The 18,904-nt window shown below is 37.7% G+C and overlaps 1 protein-coding gene across 2 annotated transcripts in view; it reads left to right on the forward strand.

Moving 5' to 3' along the window:
* Positions 1-18,904, forward strand: part of MANBA (mannosidase beta) — a 131,250-nt gene that overhangs the window by 37,268 nt on the left and 75,078 nt on the right. For both annotated transcript variants that reach the window (XM_061164317.1, XM_061164319.1), the window contains exons 8-9: positions 15,664-15,815; positions 18,676-18,793. In XM_061164317.1, coding sequence (XP_061020300.1) covers positions 15,664-15,815; positions 18,676-18,793 — 270 coding nt within the window. The remainder of the gene's footprint in view (positions 1-15,663; positions 15,816-18,675; positions 18,794-18,904) is intronic.

The following is an 18,904-nucleotide window of genomic DNA, read 5'->3' on the forward strand; positions in this document are numbered from 1 at the left end:
ACCTCCTGTTTGGTGTTACCTCTTCTGTGGGCCAGACACCATGCTCATTTTGAAGCTCTACCCTTCAGGAGCTCCTTTTCTGTTTTTTGATTGTTTAGTTACACTCTGTATTTTCTGAGGCACTGTGAGTGTGTATGTGTCCATAATATCTACAGGGAGCATGTCCTAGAGTTATCTAAAAAGCCAAGACTTTCCCTCTCATTCTAACTCTCTTGCCAGAAGACTTGTGCACTCTCCCATGTTGAGTTTCTTGTGAGTTATCTTTATGAAAGGGTAGAAAAGAATGAGTCATTCCAACTTAACAAAGAAAAAGAAAAGGAACTTCTGAGTTGTTGTGTGTGTTGGATATAAGTCTGTTTCAATTCAGGCTAATATGGTTGCATTGTTTATTAATACAAAGAAAAGTAATTAGCCTCCAACTAATAAAAAAAAATTAAAAAAAATAAAGAGGCACTGCACTTGGTAAATTAACTATACTCCAATAAATATTTAAAAAAAAAAAAAGATGCCACTCTTTCAGTTGATGAGCTACAGAGTAAAGGAATATGTGTTGCCTCACTCCTTGTATTAATGCATGTCTGGGCAATGTGCTTGTTCGCTGGGGCTGCTGTAGGGTATTTTTGAAGCTCATTCATTCACTCAATACTTAGGGATCATCTACTGTGTTCCTGCCACTTTGATAGGCTCTGATGATAGAGCGGTGAATAAGATACCCTGTCCATTTCTTTCTGAGATTTTAGTAAAACTAATCATTTAGCTGGGAAAGTAAATATTTAAGTAAGCAATTGCAATAAAGTATGATAAGCACTCTAGAGAAATATAGAGCACTGTGTGAGCACAGAGCAGGGCCACCCTGGGCAGATTTGCAGAGAAGGTGAGCTGTGCCCTGAGGGATCAGTAGAATTCAACCGTGCAGAGGGCAAGCAAAGAGGCAGAGGGCAAGAGTATGTCAAACCCAGGTAATGAAGGAATGTTGTGTGTTTGTGGAGGTGAAAGAAATTTCAGTGTGGCTGTGTTTGAGTTTGCGGTAGAATAGGATGATATTATAAAGGTCATCCTTACTAGGTCCAGAGCCTAGTAAGCCATGTGAAGGGCTGTCTTGAGGACATTGGGGATTTTTGAAGGGCTTTAAGGGGGGAGCAGTGATCATACTTGTTTATAAGATTATGTAGATCAGATTGGATTGACAGGACTAGGAGACCAGTCAGAAGATTTGGTGGTAACTCAGGCACAAGATGACAATTGCTTGATCTATAGAACTGCTGAGGAGTTAGATTTGAGAGAGATTTAGGAGGTAAAATTTGAGAGAAATTTAAGAGGCTTAATGATGTATAGAGATAGGAGAGAAGGATGATTTATGAATGATTCTTAATTCGCTGGTTGGAGTCACTGAATGTCAGGTGGCAATTCCGTTGAGTTAAAAACTCAGAACGAAGAACACATTTGGAAGATGAGATGGAATGAAAATTATTTCTGTGTTACAGGTGTTTTGTGTGGAGTGATTGAGGGATACCCCCAAAATAATATTTGATGAGCACTTCATTATGTGGGTCTAGAGTTTAAGAATTAAATCTAGGTTAAAGATATAGATATGTAAGTCAACAGAATGTAAATCATTTTAGCCTTTGGCAGGGGATGAGCTACTTGTTACTTAAGTTATGGGGGCTAAGCTAGACATCTGAGGAAAGCAAAGACTTGAGAAAAGGCTGGAGAGAACTAAGGCACTGATAGGATTGTGAGGCATCTCTGAGGGTTGAAAACTGCGTCTCTTTTCTGAGAGTCACAGTATCTTCACTTTGAAAGAATTATTGAGTCTCTTTTCTGAGAGTCACAGTATCTTCACTTTGAAGGAATGATTGATTTGTTTTTTTAATTTTAATTTTTTAACACCAAAAACATTTCATACTGAGACACAGATGGTTTACAGTGTTGCGGTATTTTCAGGTGACGAGCAGAGGGACTCAGCCACACACACATGTTTCCATTCTCCCCCAAAACCCCTTCCCATCCAGGCTGGCACATAAAAATGAGCAGAGTTCCATGTGCTGTACAAGAGGTCTTTGTTGGTTATCTGTTTTAAATATAACAGTGTGTACATGACCTTCCCAAAGTCCCTAACTGTCCCTTCCCCTGGCAACCCTAAGTTCATTTTCTAAGTCTGCGAGTCTTTTTCTGTTTTGTAAATTCATTTGTATCATTTCTTTCTAGAGTCCACATATAAGGGATGTTGTGTGGTATTTCTCCTTCTCTATCTGACTGACTTTACTCAGTATGACATTCTCCAGGTCCATACATGTTGCTGCAAATGGCATGATTTCATTCTTTTTAATGGCTGCGTAACTTCATTGTTTATATGTACTATATCTTTTTTTTTTTTCTCTTGTAGAGAGAAATTTTATTTTGCAGTGTTTTCAGTACACTCACTTCACATGTCTTTCCTCTCAGCTGGAGCCTCATACGCAGTTTGGTAACTTGGAGTCAGCTCCAATGACAGTATATTCCCCTCTTCATCACACATCCCATATACTTAACTTCGGGAAGAATGAAGTGGTGCTAATGTTTATACAGCTGAAAACAAAGCCCTAATTGGCATTCTGACAACATAACCATTTATTGACCCATATGACGTTTGTAATTTTTGCCCTTTCCCCTCACTGTATCTCTCTAAGAAAATAACTTGTCCCGAAACCCGGTGACTGTTTTCCAGGGCGCCCTGATGTCAGCTCCCGTAGCCTCATTCCTCTGCTCTCGTAACACTCGGCACAGTGATCGCTTGTAACTACTGATTGACTGGATTACTCTGCTTTTCTCAGCAGAGTGTGAGCGCCACGAGCAGGATTCCTCTTTCACCACCTGTCTCCTCAGCACCAGGCGTATTACGGTTGCCCAATAAATTATGTCGAGTTGAAGAAAACGAAAGTTTACCTTAAAAACAACCTGTCGTGTGATAGCACCTGGGTTAATGGTTACCTCTGGGGAAGAGAGCTGGGTAGTGACAGGGCCGGGGCATGAAGAGGGTGCCCTCATGTTCTGTTCCTTCATCTGCTGACCTGGGCACGCTCACCACTTGACCATTTATGCAGCTGAACTTGTGATTGGCGCATTTCCTGAATGTGCTGTTGTTTAGTCACTCAGCTGTGTCTGACCCTTTGTGACCCCATGGACTGTAGCTTGCCAGGCTCCTCTGTGTAATTTCCCAGGCAAGAATACTGGAGTGGGTTGCCATTTCCTTCTCCATGTATGTACAGTATCATCTTTATCCATCCCTCTGTTGGTAGACATTTAGATTGCTTCCATGTCTTGGCTATTGTAAACAGTGCTGCAGTGAACACTGGGGTGCATATATCTCTTCAGGTCATGTTTTTCTCCAGATAATGCCCAAGAGTGGGATTGCAGAGTCATATAGTAGCTCTCTTTTTAGTTTTTTAAGTAACCTCTATACAGTTCACCATAGTGGCTGTATCAATTTACATTCCCACCAACAGTGCAGGAGGGTTCTTTCTCTCCACACCCTCTCCAGCATTTGTTGTTCGTGGATTTTTTGATGATAGCCATTCTGACCCATGTGAGGTGATATCTCATTTTGCATTTGCATTTAGCATTTAGTTTTGATTTGCATTTAGCAATGTTGAACATCTTTTCATGTGACTATTGGCTATCTGGATGTCCTCTTTGGAAAAATGTCTATTCAGGTATTCTGCCCATTTTTTCTTTTGAGTGGGTTTTTTGTTTTGATGCTATTAAGCATCATAAGCTGTTTGTAAATTTTGGAGACTAATCCCTTATTGGTCACATCAGTTGCAAATATTTTCTCCCAATCTGTGGCTTGTCTTTTTATTTTTTTTATTGTTTCCTTTCATGTGCAAGAGCTTTTGAGTTTAAGTAGGTCTCATTTGTTTGTTTTTGCCTTTATTTCCATTATTCTGGGAGATGGATCAAAAAAGATGTTGCTGTGACTTATGTCAGAGTGTTCTGTCTGTTTTCCTGTTGGAGTTTTATTGTGTCCGGTCTCACATTTAGGTCTTTAATCCATTTTGAGCTTATTTTTGTGTATGGAGTTAAGGAATGATCTAATTTCACTTTTTTACATGTGGCTGTCAAGTTTTCCCAGCACCATTTGTTAAAGAGACTGTCTTTGCAATATTGTTTAGTCTTTTCTCCTTTGTCATAGAATAATTGACCATAAGGTACATGGGTGTGTCTCTGGGTTTTCTATCCTAGAGCTACCGATTTCTGATGGTGACATTTTAGGCTGGTTTGATGGTGTTTTGCAAGCCATTATAGGTGTGTGGTAGGTTTAAAATTGTTTTCTGAACCCTCTGCCTACCCTGATTGTATACATGCTAATTATATTTATCATATTTAAACAATGCATTAAAGTTTAGGTGAGGCTTGAATCCAAAACTCAGTATATTTCTCTGCTATAATTTTTGAAGTTATCTTCTTATTCTAAAATGTTAGGGGAATGATAATTCTGTATCACGTAGGAGTCAAGGTAATACTTTATTTAGCTCATTAAAATTGTAACAATAACACTTTAATCAGTTTTGTAACTTTGTTCCTTAGGAGATTCAGAAGAGAGCTATGAAGGTGATTAGAGGAAGAAAGGATAAAGGAAAGAGATAATTAACTGGAAGGCAGCAGATCCTTCAGTTTGTTATTTATGCTATTTTTTTCGTTCAGCTGTAGTGGGACTGATGTGAGGGAAGACGAGAGCTTGAAGTGGGGTGTTTGAGGTCAAGGTTACTCCCAGGAGAGGCTGTACCAGAGTCAAGGCTGTTTATGTTACCTCAGAATGGGTAACTGAGGAGCAGCTCATAACTCATTTGCAGGGAACTTTAAGGAGTGTTTGTGTCCATTTGACTGGGGTGATAAGAGGGTGAATTGAATGATCTCTTATGCCTTCCTACACTTCCATGATTGCTCACAAGAGGAAATCAGAATGATGTAAAAATTTGAGCTGTTTTGCAAATTTCAGAAATCAATATTGGCTTCTGAAATGTAGATTAAAAGTATATAAATTATTGCCAAATTTGGTTAAGAGAGCTGATACCTAATTCACCTTTGTTTCCTTCTAGAGTAGTTCTTCCAGGGAATTCAGTTTCTTGCCATGCCCAAATTTCTTAATGTTTTCAAACTTGCCAGTATTTTAGCAAGCGAAGAGATGTGATTGCTACTTGCCATCATTAACTGTTTTCTGGCAGGAGTCTCTTAGTCTGAGTTCTTTCCAGCCTTTATTTGGTGGGAATGTGTCAGACTGGGATTTCTGTCTGTTTATTGCAGAGTATAACACACAGGAGAAAAGAAATGGAACATAAGTAAAATGCTTAATGAATGATCAGAAGTTGTACACTCATGTAGCTGTTATCCTGACCAAGGAACAAGAGCATTACTAGCACCTCAGAAGTTCCCGACTTGCCAGCTTCCCTAATTACTACCCGCTTTCCTTTCTGCAAATCCACTGTCCTGGCTTCTAACACTATAATTTATTTTTGCCTGTTTTTCAGTTTTGTTTGCATGGAACTACATCATTTGTTTGCCTTTATGACTGGCTAATTTGGCTCACCATTATATTTGTGGCATTTAGACATGCTGTGGTGTGTAGCCCTGGTTTGTCTGCTTACACTGTTTTGTAATATTTCATTGTGTTACACTTTCTGCTGTTGAGATTTGGTAGTTTCCATTTCTGGCTTTTCTGAATAATGTTGCTATGAACATTACTGTATGAGGCTCAGAGCACATATTCCCCCAATAGAATTTCTGCTGTCAGTGAGATTGCTGAATGCTAGGGTATGCGTGGGTACAGCTTTTACAGAGTGCTAAACTGTTTTCCAAAGCGTTTGTATTTCATCTTTACTCAGCATGGTCATGTGCTTGTTAACACTCAGTACTGTGTCAGAGAGGAATTTTTTCCCTCATCTCCGGCCCTCCCTTATAGGCTCTCTATTGTTCATGTTTCCTGATGGTTTCATTGTTATCCTGGGCTTGCTTTATGCAAAAATATTTTCATATTTTTAAAGTATCTCATTGAAATCCATATTGTTAGGCTTATGTCTTGCTTGTCTTCCATCGACATTAGACATATGCATTTTAGTTTTTATGTTTACTGGACATGTCACAAGACAGAAGCACAGTCTCAGACAGAATGCCTTGGGGAAGTTACAGATTTTGGTTGTAGCCCATGTAGCAGAGATGTACTGGGTCTTAAAAAGAATGCAGGCACTGTGGGGAATAGAAAGTGCTCACGGTATTTCTTTTGGACAGGAAAGAATAGTCTGAAATTTGTTGTTGTTAAAAGGAGTAACTTTGGAGCAAATAATTTTAGGATGATGGGAGATAATATGAGGCAAAATTAATGAGTACTTTAAGTAAATTACAAAAATGAAAGTAAGTGTTGGGATATTATAAAGTCTGTCAAGCAAGTTATTTCAAGAGGAACCTTAGAATGTGAGTTATATTACTAAGGGAAAGAAGCCAGTCTGCAATGATTCCAATTATGTGATATTCTGGAAAAGACAAAACTATGGAGACAGTTAAAAGATCAGTGGTTGCTGAAGGTTGAGAGGTGGAGGGAGAGATGAATAGGTAGAGCACAGAGGATTTTTAGTACAGTGAAACCACTCTAACACCATAATAGTGATGGATACATGCATTATGCATTTGTCCAAACTCACAGAATGTACAACATTGTGAGTGAACCCTAATGTAAACTATAGACTTTGGGTGATTATGAGGTATCAGTATGGGTTGATCAGTTGTAACAAATGTGCCACTGTGGTGGAGGATGTTGATAATGGGCATAGATATTCATATGTGGGATCAGGGGATAATCTTTGTCCCTTCCTCTCAGTTTTGCTGTGAGTCTTAAACTGTTCTGAGAAACTTAAGTCTTTTCTTAAAAAAAAAACTTGAAATTGAGGAAAGTGTGAAATGTGATGTGTAATATATTTTGCTTGGTAAGTACATATTTGGGTTTATATATGAAAGGTTGGCTTCCCAGGTGACTTGTTGGATAAAGAATCTGCCTGTAATGCAGGAGACAAAAAAGATGCGGGTTTGATCCCTGGGTCTGAAAGATCCCTTGGAAAAGGGAATAGCAACCCACTCCAGTATTCTTGCCTGGAGAATCCCATGGACAGAGGAGCCTGGTGGACTACAATCCATAGGACGCCAAAGGGTCGAACATGACTGAAGTGACTGAGTACATATAAGATGTTTTGCTAATTTTAATATCTTTAGAATTGAAATTAATTTTTTTACTAGGTAATTGTTTTAAAACTAAGGAATCAAAGTAAAATGTGACATCAGTGGTGGCAGTTATTAAAAAACCCCAAAATAACTTGGAATTCTTTTTGGTAGCACTCCAGATGCTCCATACAGAGATCAAATGTGTGAGTTAATCAGATATGTCCTAGAGAAGGTGGTAGAGTTGAAATAAAGAAGTCATTCTCCTGTTTCTGGAAACACTGCTGCTGTACTCACAGGTATCTTAAAACAACTGGATCGTTTTTTTATAAACCTCTGTTGTGGTTAGCTCCATGAGAGTACTGCATATGTGGCCAGTATCCACCGTGGAGTTCATACAAAAATCAAGGAGATTAATCCCAAATTTTACTTCTGCCTCCTGAGAATCATTCTTTGAAACTTGCAGAATTTGCTCTTTTGGAAACACCTCTTTTTTAAAAAAAAATTATTAATTTTTGTCCGTGCTGGGTCTTCATTGCCGCATGGGCTTTTCTCCAGTTCTCGCAAACGGGCTACCCTCTAGCTGCAGTGCATGGGCTTCTTCTTGCGGCTTCTCTTGTTGGGGAACACGGGCTCTAGGGCACGCAGGCTTCAGTAGTTGAGACATGGGGCTCAGTAGTCGTGGCTTGCAGGCTTTAGAGCACAGGGTCAGTAGTTGTGGCTCACAGGCTTAGTTGCTCTGAGGCATGTGGGATCTTCCTGGACCAGGGATCAAACCCATGTCTCCTGCATTGGCAAATGGATTCTTTACCACTGAGCCATCAGGGAAGCCCAGAAATATCTCTTCATGTGTGAAGTTTTCTGGAAATTTGGAAAATTTTTAGTTTTTAAAAATCTCAATGCATCATTGAAAAAAGCTGCAGAAACTTTCCTAGACTAAAAGAATGCTCGTTATGAAGCTAGGGCACCAGAAAGCTGAATTTTGAAAAGTTAATCTTGACTCTGAAGTCCTGGGTGAGTCAAAGAAAATGTGGACACATGTGAATCAGCTCATTTGTGTCCTCTGCTGGTGTGGCTTTTCTCTTCCGAATTTTTTCTTTTCTTAGTGTAGAATTTTAGATGAGGTTAATCAGATACAAATATATATGCTTTGAACAATGTACAGTGAAATTCCAAGCTTTTAAAACTCTTAAAAAATTTGAAGGCTATTTATATTGCAAAAACAAAAGGTGAAGAAATGAACATTTACAGAGGGAAAAAACCCCCCAAATTTGAAGAGGAGTGCCAGGAGAAGCAACAAGAAATGCTGATCTTACATTGCCTGAAGAAATCAAAATAGTGAGGTTGAATGTCCCAGCCATTTTCACCAAGAACTGGAGACTTGTTTTAAAGCAATAGATCAGATATCTGTGTTCACTGTCATTTAGCCATTCAGCCATTTTCTCTGATTATGCCAGAGAAATACTTGAGAAGTGGAAATTTTTTGAATATAGGGGCATTTGTAAGCAGTTTGAATGAATCTCAAGGAAACAGACATGGATACTACTGCATTTTTTGGAATTTAATGTGAAGTTGAGTTTTTGTGAATCTTGACAAAACTTACCTTTGTCTAATACTTTCCCAAAATATTTGTATACCTTTAGATTCATCTGAAAAAGCATTTCTCAATTAAAATTAACAAAAGATGTTTTTCCATCAACTCTTCAAGGATAGATTGACAAATCTGACTATATTCTTTGTAGAACATATACATATAAAGATCAGTTCTTGACAGTCTTAGAAATTAAGGCTCTAAAGAGCAAATATTATTATCCATCACTATAGCAAACCAGTATGTAAATACGTAAATAAAAACCAGTTTGTAAATATTATTATTACAAATAATAATTTGTAAGTTATTTACAAATAATATAATTAAATTTATAAATCCAGTATTTATACTCTGATATTTATTTTACTTCAGAAAAGGTATGATTATTCATATGACATTTAAATACAAAAGAACTTTCAGTGTCTGTATTTTTTCTGGCCATTATCATTATTCATTTTATTTCATTATTACTGAAAGTAATTTTGTCATATAGAAGAAGATATATTAAAAAGTGATCCTATCTAGTGTCTATCGTGCTAAGTCACTTCAGTCATGTCCGACTCTGTGTGACTCTATGCCAGGCCCCTCTATCCGTGAAATTTTCCAGGCAGGAATACTGGAGTGGGTTGCCGTGTGCTCCTCCAGGGGATCTTCCTGACCCAGGGATCAAATTTGTGTCTCTGTGTCTCCTGCATTAGCAGGCAGATTCTTTTACACCAGTGTCACATGGGAAGCCCATTAGTATCTATCAGATATGCTAAGTACACATTTGGCTATAAAGATAACAAGTAGCTATGCTGATGTAAACGTCAACCTGTTAACTTCTGTTTGTGCTGCCATCTGCAGACTTCTAGGTCATGATGAGGAAAGCTTCTCTTGTATCCTTCTGCACAGGTCTGTTTGAGGAGAGCTCTTTGTGGAGATCCAGCACTGGTTTTCTTAGTATTTCTACATATTAGAGGACTTACAGAGCACACAGAAATGTGGGCTTTGGTTGTCTCTAAAAATGCATGACAGTAGATGTGAAATTATTTTAGAAAGTGTACTTTCATGTACTTCATGTATTTCTACATGAAGATTATTTGAAAATAGTTTCAAATACCACTTGTCAATGTTTAGAAATGTTATTTTTTTAAAGAGAAGAAACATTCTTTTGAAAATCTAATGATACTGTGACAGCTTTTCAAGTATTAATATTTGATTACAAACAGCTAAGAAGTAGTCAATGCTTCATTACATCATCATGTTTGGCCTGCCAGAGAAAGAAATTTGAAAGTATTGTATATACTTATCAGTCACAAACCTCTTAAGCCCCTTTAGATAAGATATTCCTGACTTTTGTCTAAAAAAATATGTTCAGTTATCCTGTGCTTTATTTTTTGTTTTTTTTTTTATCCTGTGCTTTTAAAATTACTCCTATTTTCAAAATTAAATCATGAAACTAATTTAAAAAGTTATTTATTGAGGTGCTAATAGAACTTTCAACATTAAATAGAAAAGTTTAGAGATTAAATAAATTTTTTTAATTCAAGCTGCTTGACTTACACATTTATGTTCTCAGATATTTACAGCCTTTTCTACTCTTAGACAGTAACTTTTTGAGCTGTTTAAAATATTTTTGATCTTGTAAAGAGATAGTATATTCACTGTAGATGTAAATATGTTACTCAGGGGTCTTTTCAGAAAACCTTTCTCAGAGCGCATTATTTTCTCTGAGGTAAAATACTTGCTGTAGAATAAGGCTTCTATGTTACCTGATGAAACTGCCGGAGGACACGGTTTTACAGACACTAGTCATAGGCCGACCAGCCTGTGACCTGTCCAGGGATGTGCAGGGGGCAAAGTGCCCGATCACTACTGCTTCATCTCTGAGGCACTGGCAGATGTTTTAAAGTTTACTTTGCTGGGGTCATAAAATTGTTACCATCAGAACTGGGATATAGGGATAGCTGTCTTTTCATGAAAACATTTGCACAGTAAAGAAAAAATAGGTTAGAAGGTGTGTTTTATTGTTAATACTATTTGTAGCATTAATAAATATAAAGACTAATGAGTTCTGTTTTCCAAATTGTTGTTGTTTAGTTGCTAAGTTCATGTCTTACTCTTCGTGAACCCATGGACTGCAGCCCACCAGGTGTCCCTGTCCCTCCCCATCTCCCGAAGTTTGCCCAAGCTCATGTCCATTGCAAGGGTGATGTCGTCCAGCCATCTCATCCTCTGATGCCCTCTTCTCTTTCTGCCCTCAATCTTTCCCAGCATCAGGGACTTTTCCAATGAGTCAGCTGTTCTCATCAGATGACCAAAATACTGGAGCTTCAGCTTTAGCATCAGTCCTTCCGAGTATTCAGGGTTGATTTCCCTTAAGATTGACTGGTTTGATCTCCTTGCTGTCCGAGGGATTGTACTATATACTAGGTCTTTGTTATTTTCCATTCTTTTTATACTAGTTTGCATCTGCTAACCCAAACTCCCACTCCGTTTCCCCCCATACTCTCTTTGGCAACCACATGTCTGTTCTCTAGGTCAGTGAGTCTGTTTCATAAATAAGTTCATTTGCCTCACATTTTAGATTCCACATACAAGTGATATCATATGTTATTTGTCTTTCTGACTTACTTCACTTAGTATGATAATCTCTATGTCTATCCATGTTGCTGCAAATGGGCATTATTCTTTTTTCATTCCAGTAGTATTCCATATTGTATATATATAGCACATCCACTGTATCCATTTCTCTGTTGGACATTTAGATTGTTTCTGTATCTTGGCTATTGTGTATAGTGCTGTTGGGAACACAGAGTTACATGTATCATTTTGAATTATAGTTTTATTTGGATATATCACTAGGAATGGGATTGCTGGATCATATGGCAACTCTATACTGTTTTCCATAGTGATTGCACCAACTTACTCTCCCACCAACAGTGTAGGAGCATTCCCTTTCCCCATACCCTTTCCAGCATTTGTTATTTTTAGACTTTTTAATGATGACCGTTCTGACTGGCCTGAGGTGTTATCTCATTGTAGTTTTGATTTGCACTTCTCTAATAATTAGCAGTGTTGAGCATCTTTTCCTGTGTCTGTTGGCCATCTGTGTCTGTTCTTTGGAGAAATGCATGTTTAGGTCTTCTGGCTATCTTTTGATTGGGTTACTTGGTTTTTTTATATTAAGCCGCATGAAATACTAAGTGAAGTCGCTCAGTCGTGTCCTATTCTTTGCGACCCCATGGACTATAGCCTACCAGGCTCCTCTGTCCATGGGATTTTCCAGGCAAGAGTACTGGAGTGGGTTGCCATTTCCTTCTCCAGGGGATCTTCCCAATCCAGGGATAGAACCCAGGTCTCCCACATTGTAGGCTGACGCTTTATTCTCTGAGCCACCAGGAAAGCCCTGGAAGCATGAGCTGTTTGTAAATGTTGGAGATTAATCCCTTGTCAGTCACATCATTTGCAAACCTTTTTTCCCAGTCCATAGGTTCTTTTTGTTTTGTTTATCGTTATGGTTTCCTTTGCTGTGCAAAAAGTTGTAAATTTGATTAGATCCCATTTGTTTATTTTAGCTTTTATTTCTGTTGCCTTGGGAGACCAGCCTAAGAGAACTTGGGTATGGTTTGTGTCAAAGGATGATTTGCCTGTGTTCTCTGCTAGGAGTTTTATGGCGGCAGGTCTTCTGTTTAGGTCTTTAAGCCATTTTGAGTTTATTTTTGTGTATTGTGTGAGGGCGTGTTCTAACTTCACTGGTTTACGTGCACTGATTTACAGCTTTCCCAGCACCACTTGCTGAAGAGACTTTTTCCCATTGTATATTCTTGCCTTCTTTGTCGAAGAGTAATTGACCATGGGCACATGAGTTTATTTCTGGGCTCTCGTTGTAATGGGTCTTTTATGCATGTATGATATTATAATGCATTGATTATTTGAAAAATGTTGATGTATGGAGATGTTTAAATGTTTCCAGATGTTAAACCATTTCAGTGTATAAAATCACATTCACATTTGTTAATACCAGTGTCAATAACTTCTGAAATGTTTTTAAGTATTGGGAAGTTCTCAAACTCTTGGTAGGGGGTACAAGTTTTCCTAAATCCTAATTTTTAACTGTTATTTGCCTTGAAATGACAAGGCTCAGTTAGTCATTTTCAAGAAAATGTCTATCAAGTCAAAAATCTGAATAAACAGTTTTTCTGGTGGTTCTTTCAAGTTAAAATAAAGCTTTATGAACCAGATGGCTAATTCAGCTTACAACTCAAACTGTGGCCCAGATGCTTTTCCTAAAGACATCCATCCTGCATGATGCTTTATTCATAGTTGCCATTTCATCATTGCATCACACAGACTACTACAATGATGTGTATTCAAGATTGGGATTTAATAGAATTAATGATTTTTTGTTGCTTTATCAAGGATGTCCTTAAGTGAATCTGGCTCCTCCCACCAATAATGCATGAAGGTGAGGAATATAATGACTACCAGCACAAATTGGAGACACTGCCTTGATTTCTGCCAAGGCACTAGCAATATTACCCTCTGTAAAACTCTCTGAGCTAGTATGTGTGCTTCTCTAGCAAATACAGTGTGATAACCAACCCTACGAGATGTACTAGTGACTTTTTTCATTTCTAGTTTGAAAAACATGATAACATGACATAAACAATGTATTACAGTGTAGTAAAGAATGTACTGCTTTCAGAAGAGCTTATCGCATCTAAGTTTAAAATATTCAATTTCTTTTTCTTCATACTTAGAATGATTGGTCTCAAAATGATACTACAATGTAACTGGCACCATAAATATTATTGTTATTTACATGTTGCATTGCATAATGTATGGGTGCTAATTCTCTTCAGTTGTGTCCAACTCTTTGCAACTCCATGGACTGTAGCCCGCCAGGCTCCTCTGTCCATGGGATTCTCCAGGCAAGAGTACTGGAGTGGGTTGCCATTTCCTTCTCCAATTGCATAATGCACTATAAGATAAATTATTAACATTTATAAAGTTGAAGGGAATATGGCTTTCATCACAATCTCATTTCTTACTATTTTTCCCAGTTTCTTTGGAGTAGATTCCTCCCTTCCTTGAGTCAGAAGACTCTGATAAGTCAGTTTCATTTTTTCCAGCACTTTTAAATGTAGACAGTGTGATTGTAGGTGAGAATGTTAATCTTCTAGTCCCATTTTAAGACAATAAGATAAAAATGAGGAAAAACATTATAAGTTTTCTTTTAGAATGAGATGAAATATCATTAAATGAGTCTCAAAAATCAAAATTTATTTTTATTTGAAAACTTAAAAATTATTACTTGAACACGTTAACAAACGGTACCTCATCCTTTTGTGTTTCTGTTTAAGTTGCAGCAAAAACTTTGGGTTTAAAAATAAGAATTTATTGAACAGGAATGAGGCTACAGAGATTATAGCAGGAATAATCACCAACAGCTAGGAAGAGCTGAGTGGTACTGAGAACACATTAAACTAACCTCTGAAAACGTACCTCTTTATGCCCTGAACCTCTGCTATAGGACACACCAGAATGTACAAACACAAACTCCATTAGCTGTCAGAATGATGTCATCACACATCTTGTAGCTTCTGGAAAATTCCATCGTACCCTCAAAAGAGTAAGAGTGAAAAAGGCATATAATGTTTTAGCTTTACTGTGAAGATAGTTTTGAACTCAGAGATCCCCTTGAAAGGTTCCCAGGGATCCCGTGGTCCCCTAGTCACACTTAACTGTTGTTCTAGATGTTTGAAACAACCATCAAGATGTTTGAAAGTCACCTCTGAAAATAACCATTTTTTTAAAGAACATTTTTGCATCCTAAAGCAGATGTGGTAATTCCATGTCAAGGTCATCCTCATCAAAGCCTTGTTCTGTGTCTTCCTACAAAGTTAACTCTGGTATCTTTTGTTATGTCATATTAATTAGGGTAAGCGTCAGAAAGTGGAAGAACAGTGGGCACTTTTACTACATGAAATAAGTTGATCTATTAATTATTTTTAGTTAGAGAAGAAATGCATAATCTTGTTTTCAAGATGAGGCTTTATTGGTATGGAACTATCTCCCTCATTCCTTGATCTAGTTTATGGCTGGGAAGAAGGAAGATTTGGATAAGAATACAATCTTTTCTAGTTTGCTGCTCATGCTTAACTGTGGAGAAACCTGGCTGGACTGTCTCTGGGACAAAGATCTTAGCTGCTTCTCACGCAGCAATGATAACTCCGTCCCTTCTTCCAGCTGAAACATCGCTCACATTTCCAGTCTCTCTACTTGTGCTCTTTCAGACATTGAGTTTGATGGATAATTAGTTAGGATTAAATTGCCCATTAAACAAAATGGTTTTTATAATATTGAGCTCCTAAGATGGAAAATTGTTAAATAATGAAATACCTTGTGCTGTATTTCTTTGATTCTAAGATGCACGTTTTGGCAGATTTTAATAGCACTGAAATGAGAACTTGTTTTTCAAAGGTGTATCTGCTTAACTGGTGACTTTTCTCCCCCACTTTTGTGAAGTAGTATCAATTTTTGTTTTAATTTTGAAATGTTATCTCAAATATATATTTTTTGACATTGCAAATGCTACTTCATAGGAAAGACTACAATATATTTTCACTCTTTAATGGTTTCTGTGTTTTTCTTCTCAAAGAGAAATAACAGAATCTGGCAATAATTTATATATATTTTTTCTTAAAAATGCTCTTTCACATTAAGAGCTTCAAGTGGATAGAAAATTAAGACTAAATTATGTTCATAGAAACTGCTCAGAAGTTTGCTTTTTTAAAAAAAAAAAACTTTTTTTTTAAGGCTATTGTAAATAATATAGTTTGGTTTTGGCATATGCTTATGATTTAAATTTTATATTCATTATTTAATTCTGTTAACAATAGGTTTATTTTAGGACAGTGGAACTTGTAGAAGAGCCCATACAAGATTCTCCTGGTCTGAGTTTCTACTTCAAAATTAATGGCCTTCCCATATTTCTGAAAGGCTCGAATTGGATCCCTGCAGATTTATTCCAGGATAGAGTAACCTCTGCCATGTAAGTTATCATCTTTATTTCTTGTTCCTCTTATTATTATCAATCCCACAGAGCTTAAGAGCTACTCATTTTAATTTTTGTTGTTGTTGTTGTTCTGGTGGAAGGAACCAAGAGGTAACATATAATTCTAGGATGATGAAAACTCTAGAATGGAAAAAATTTTTAAGTCATTTCATTCTCATGAGCTATAGACCATCTTACAGCTAAACTATTTGAGACTGCTGAAACTATCTAATTTTTATAAATTGTTTCCAGAGGAACAAGCAAATGGCTAATGTGCATCTTGGATAGTTAGCCCCTGTAAAAAAAGATGATTAAATTTGACTTAAAAAATTTTTTTTGACGAATACCATGGGTTTTTTTTTTGTTTGTTTGGTATGCTTTACCAAAAAAAATGGTAAATGGTAAATTTGGTAATGCAGTGCTTTATCAAAACTATTTACTTCTTCATGCTAAGATATTTACACATTCTTCATGTTTATTATGCTTTAATAAAAAATACTAAAGAAATCTTCAAAGCGTTTATCTGAAGCTCTGAGAATAGGAGTCAACAAGAAAATATTTCCTGATTAGATTTATAAACTGCTATCTTTGTAATAGTAAAAATAAGCTTTGTGAAGTGAAAATAAACACATTTCAGTTCACTCCAGTTTAGTCGCTCAGTCATGTCCAACACTTTGCGACCCCATGGACTGCAGCACGCCAGGCCTCCCTGTCCATCACCAACTCCCGGAGTTTACTCAAACTCATGTCCATTGAGTTGGTGATGCCATCCAACCAGCTCATCTTCTGTCGTCCCCTTCCCCTCCTGTCCTCAATCTTTCCCAGCATCAGAGTCTTTTCCAGTGAGTCAGCTCTTCGCATGAGGTGGCCAAAGTATTGGAGTTTCAGCTTCACCATCAGTGCTTCTAATGAACACCCAGGACTGATCTCCTTTAGGATGGACTGGTTGGATCTCCTTGCAGTCCAAGGGACTCTCAAGAGTCTTCTCCAACACCACAGTTCAAAAGCATCAATTCTTCAGTGCTCAGCTTTCAGTATAGCCCAAATGTCACCTCCATACATGACTACTAGAAAAACCATAGCCCTGACTAGATGGACCTTTGTTGGCAAAGCAATGTCTCTGCTTTCTAATATGCTTTCTAGGTTGGTCATAACTTTCCTTCCAAGGAGCAAGGGTCTTTTAATTTCATGGCTACAGTCACCATCTGCAGTGATTTTAGAGCTCCCCAAAATAGAGTCAGCCACTGTTTCCACTGTTTCCCCATCTATTTGCCATGAAGTGATGGACTTACTTATATTATACAAATATGCATTGAGGTATAATATGTTTAGAATGTAGATGTGGTTGGTATATGTAAACTCTAATTTTGCCAAAAGTTATATTTATAATAATATCCTTTTACTTTAAAATGTGTAATATTTTTGAATTTCATATGAAAATAAAATCATTCTCCAGACAGAGCATGGAAATTTTGCTGTCTCCTTTCCACCCTGGTGGCTCAGATGCATCTACCTGCAATGCAGGAGGCCCAGGTTTGATCCCTGGGTTGGGAAGATCCCCTGGAGTGCACGCGTCCTAAGTTGCTTCAGTCGTGTCTGACTTTGTGATCCCACGGACTGTAGCGCACCAGGCTCCTCTATCCGTGGAATTCTCCAGGCAAGAATACTGGAATGGATTGCAGTGCCCTTCTCCAGAGGATCTTTCTAACCCAGGGATTGAACCCAGGGGTTGTCTCTTTCATCTCCTGCATTGGCAGAAGGTTCTTTACCACTAGCGCCACCTGGGAAGCTTCCCTGGAGTGGGAAATGGCAACCCACTCCAGTATTCTTGCCTGGAGAATTCCATGAACAGAGGCGCCTGGTGGGCTACAGTCCGTGGGGTTGCAAAGAGTCAGACACGACTGAGGACTAACACTTTGACTCCGCTCCCGGTAGGGTTTGGTGGCGACTGTGCAGCCCAGCTGCGTCACTTAGTAAACCTGCCCAGAGGTGTCTTTACTAGGAGCACAGTGCTCTGGGTCCATGGTCTTCCTGTTATTGGACTTTTTCCTCCCCTTCTGGGTGCCGTTCTGGAAATGGAAGATACATGCTGTCAAGGTGGATGCAAATTTCTAAACTTTCCTGAAGGTGATGTAAATAGGAATTAGAGCAAGAAGGAAATTTACTGGATAAGAGGGTACTGGACTGGAGGAATTGTTTTTTTAAAAAAGATGAGAGTGAGCTAGAAACTAATATTCAAACTCTGATTTTTGTCTTATAGTTTGAAATGGTTATATAAAATGAACACAGTTTCTAAGGTTTACAAGGATAACTTTAAAACAAAAATTTAATTTTAAAAATAGTGTAATAGTGACTGAAAATTTAGAAGGCAGAGAAAAGATATCACTCATAATTTCTCTACGTTTATTTTTATGTGGTTACAGTTAGAAAGTGAAGTGAAAGTGTTAGTTGCTCAGTTGTGTCCAACTCTTTGCTACCCCATGGACTGTAGCCTGCAGGCTCCTGTGTCCATGGAATTCTCCAGACAAGAACACTGGAGTGGGTTGCCATTCCCTTCTCCAAGGCATCTTCCTAACCCAGGGATCAATCCCAGATGTCCTGCATTGTAAATGGATTCTCTACCGTCTGAGCCATGAGCGAAGTCAATTATAATTACAGTTAATGTGTATATAATTTTGTCTCATTTTCTTCACTGTACATTGTATCCAAACCATCATAATTAAAATGTGTTCTTTTAACAGTGATTTGAAATGTGTTTATCAACCACAGCATATTTCTTAAAATTTTGTTCTTTTTTTTTTTTTTTAATGTTCCCAAGATTTTAAATTAGCATTTGTTTTAAAATTTTCTTCTGTAGGTTACGGCTCCTTTTGCAGTCTGTTGTGGATGCTAACATGAATGCTCTCCGGGTTTGGGGAGGAGGAATTTATGAGCAGGATGAATTCTACAAACTCTGTGATGAACTAGGAATAATGGTATGTAGTTGACAGCTCACCATTTTGTTGATATGTTACCATATCCTCAGTTTGACCTCCAGTGTTCTGAGTGGGGATATTGCCCATTCCTTTGTTTTTTTGTTGTTGTAT

The sequence above is a fragment of the Dama dama genome, chromosome 17 (assembly GCF_033118175.1).
Source record: "Dama dama isolate Ldn47 chromosome 17, ASM3311817v1, whole genome shotgun sequence".
NCBI lineage: Eukaryota > Metazoa > Chordata > Mammalia > Artiodactyla > Cervidae > Dama > Dama dama.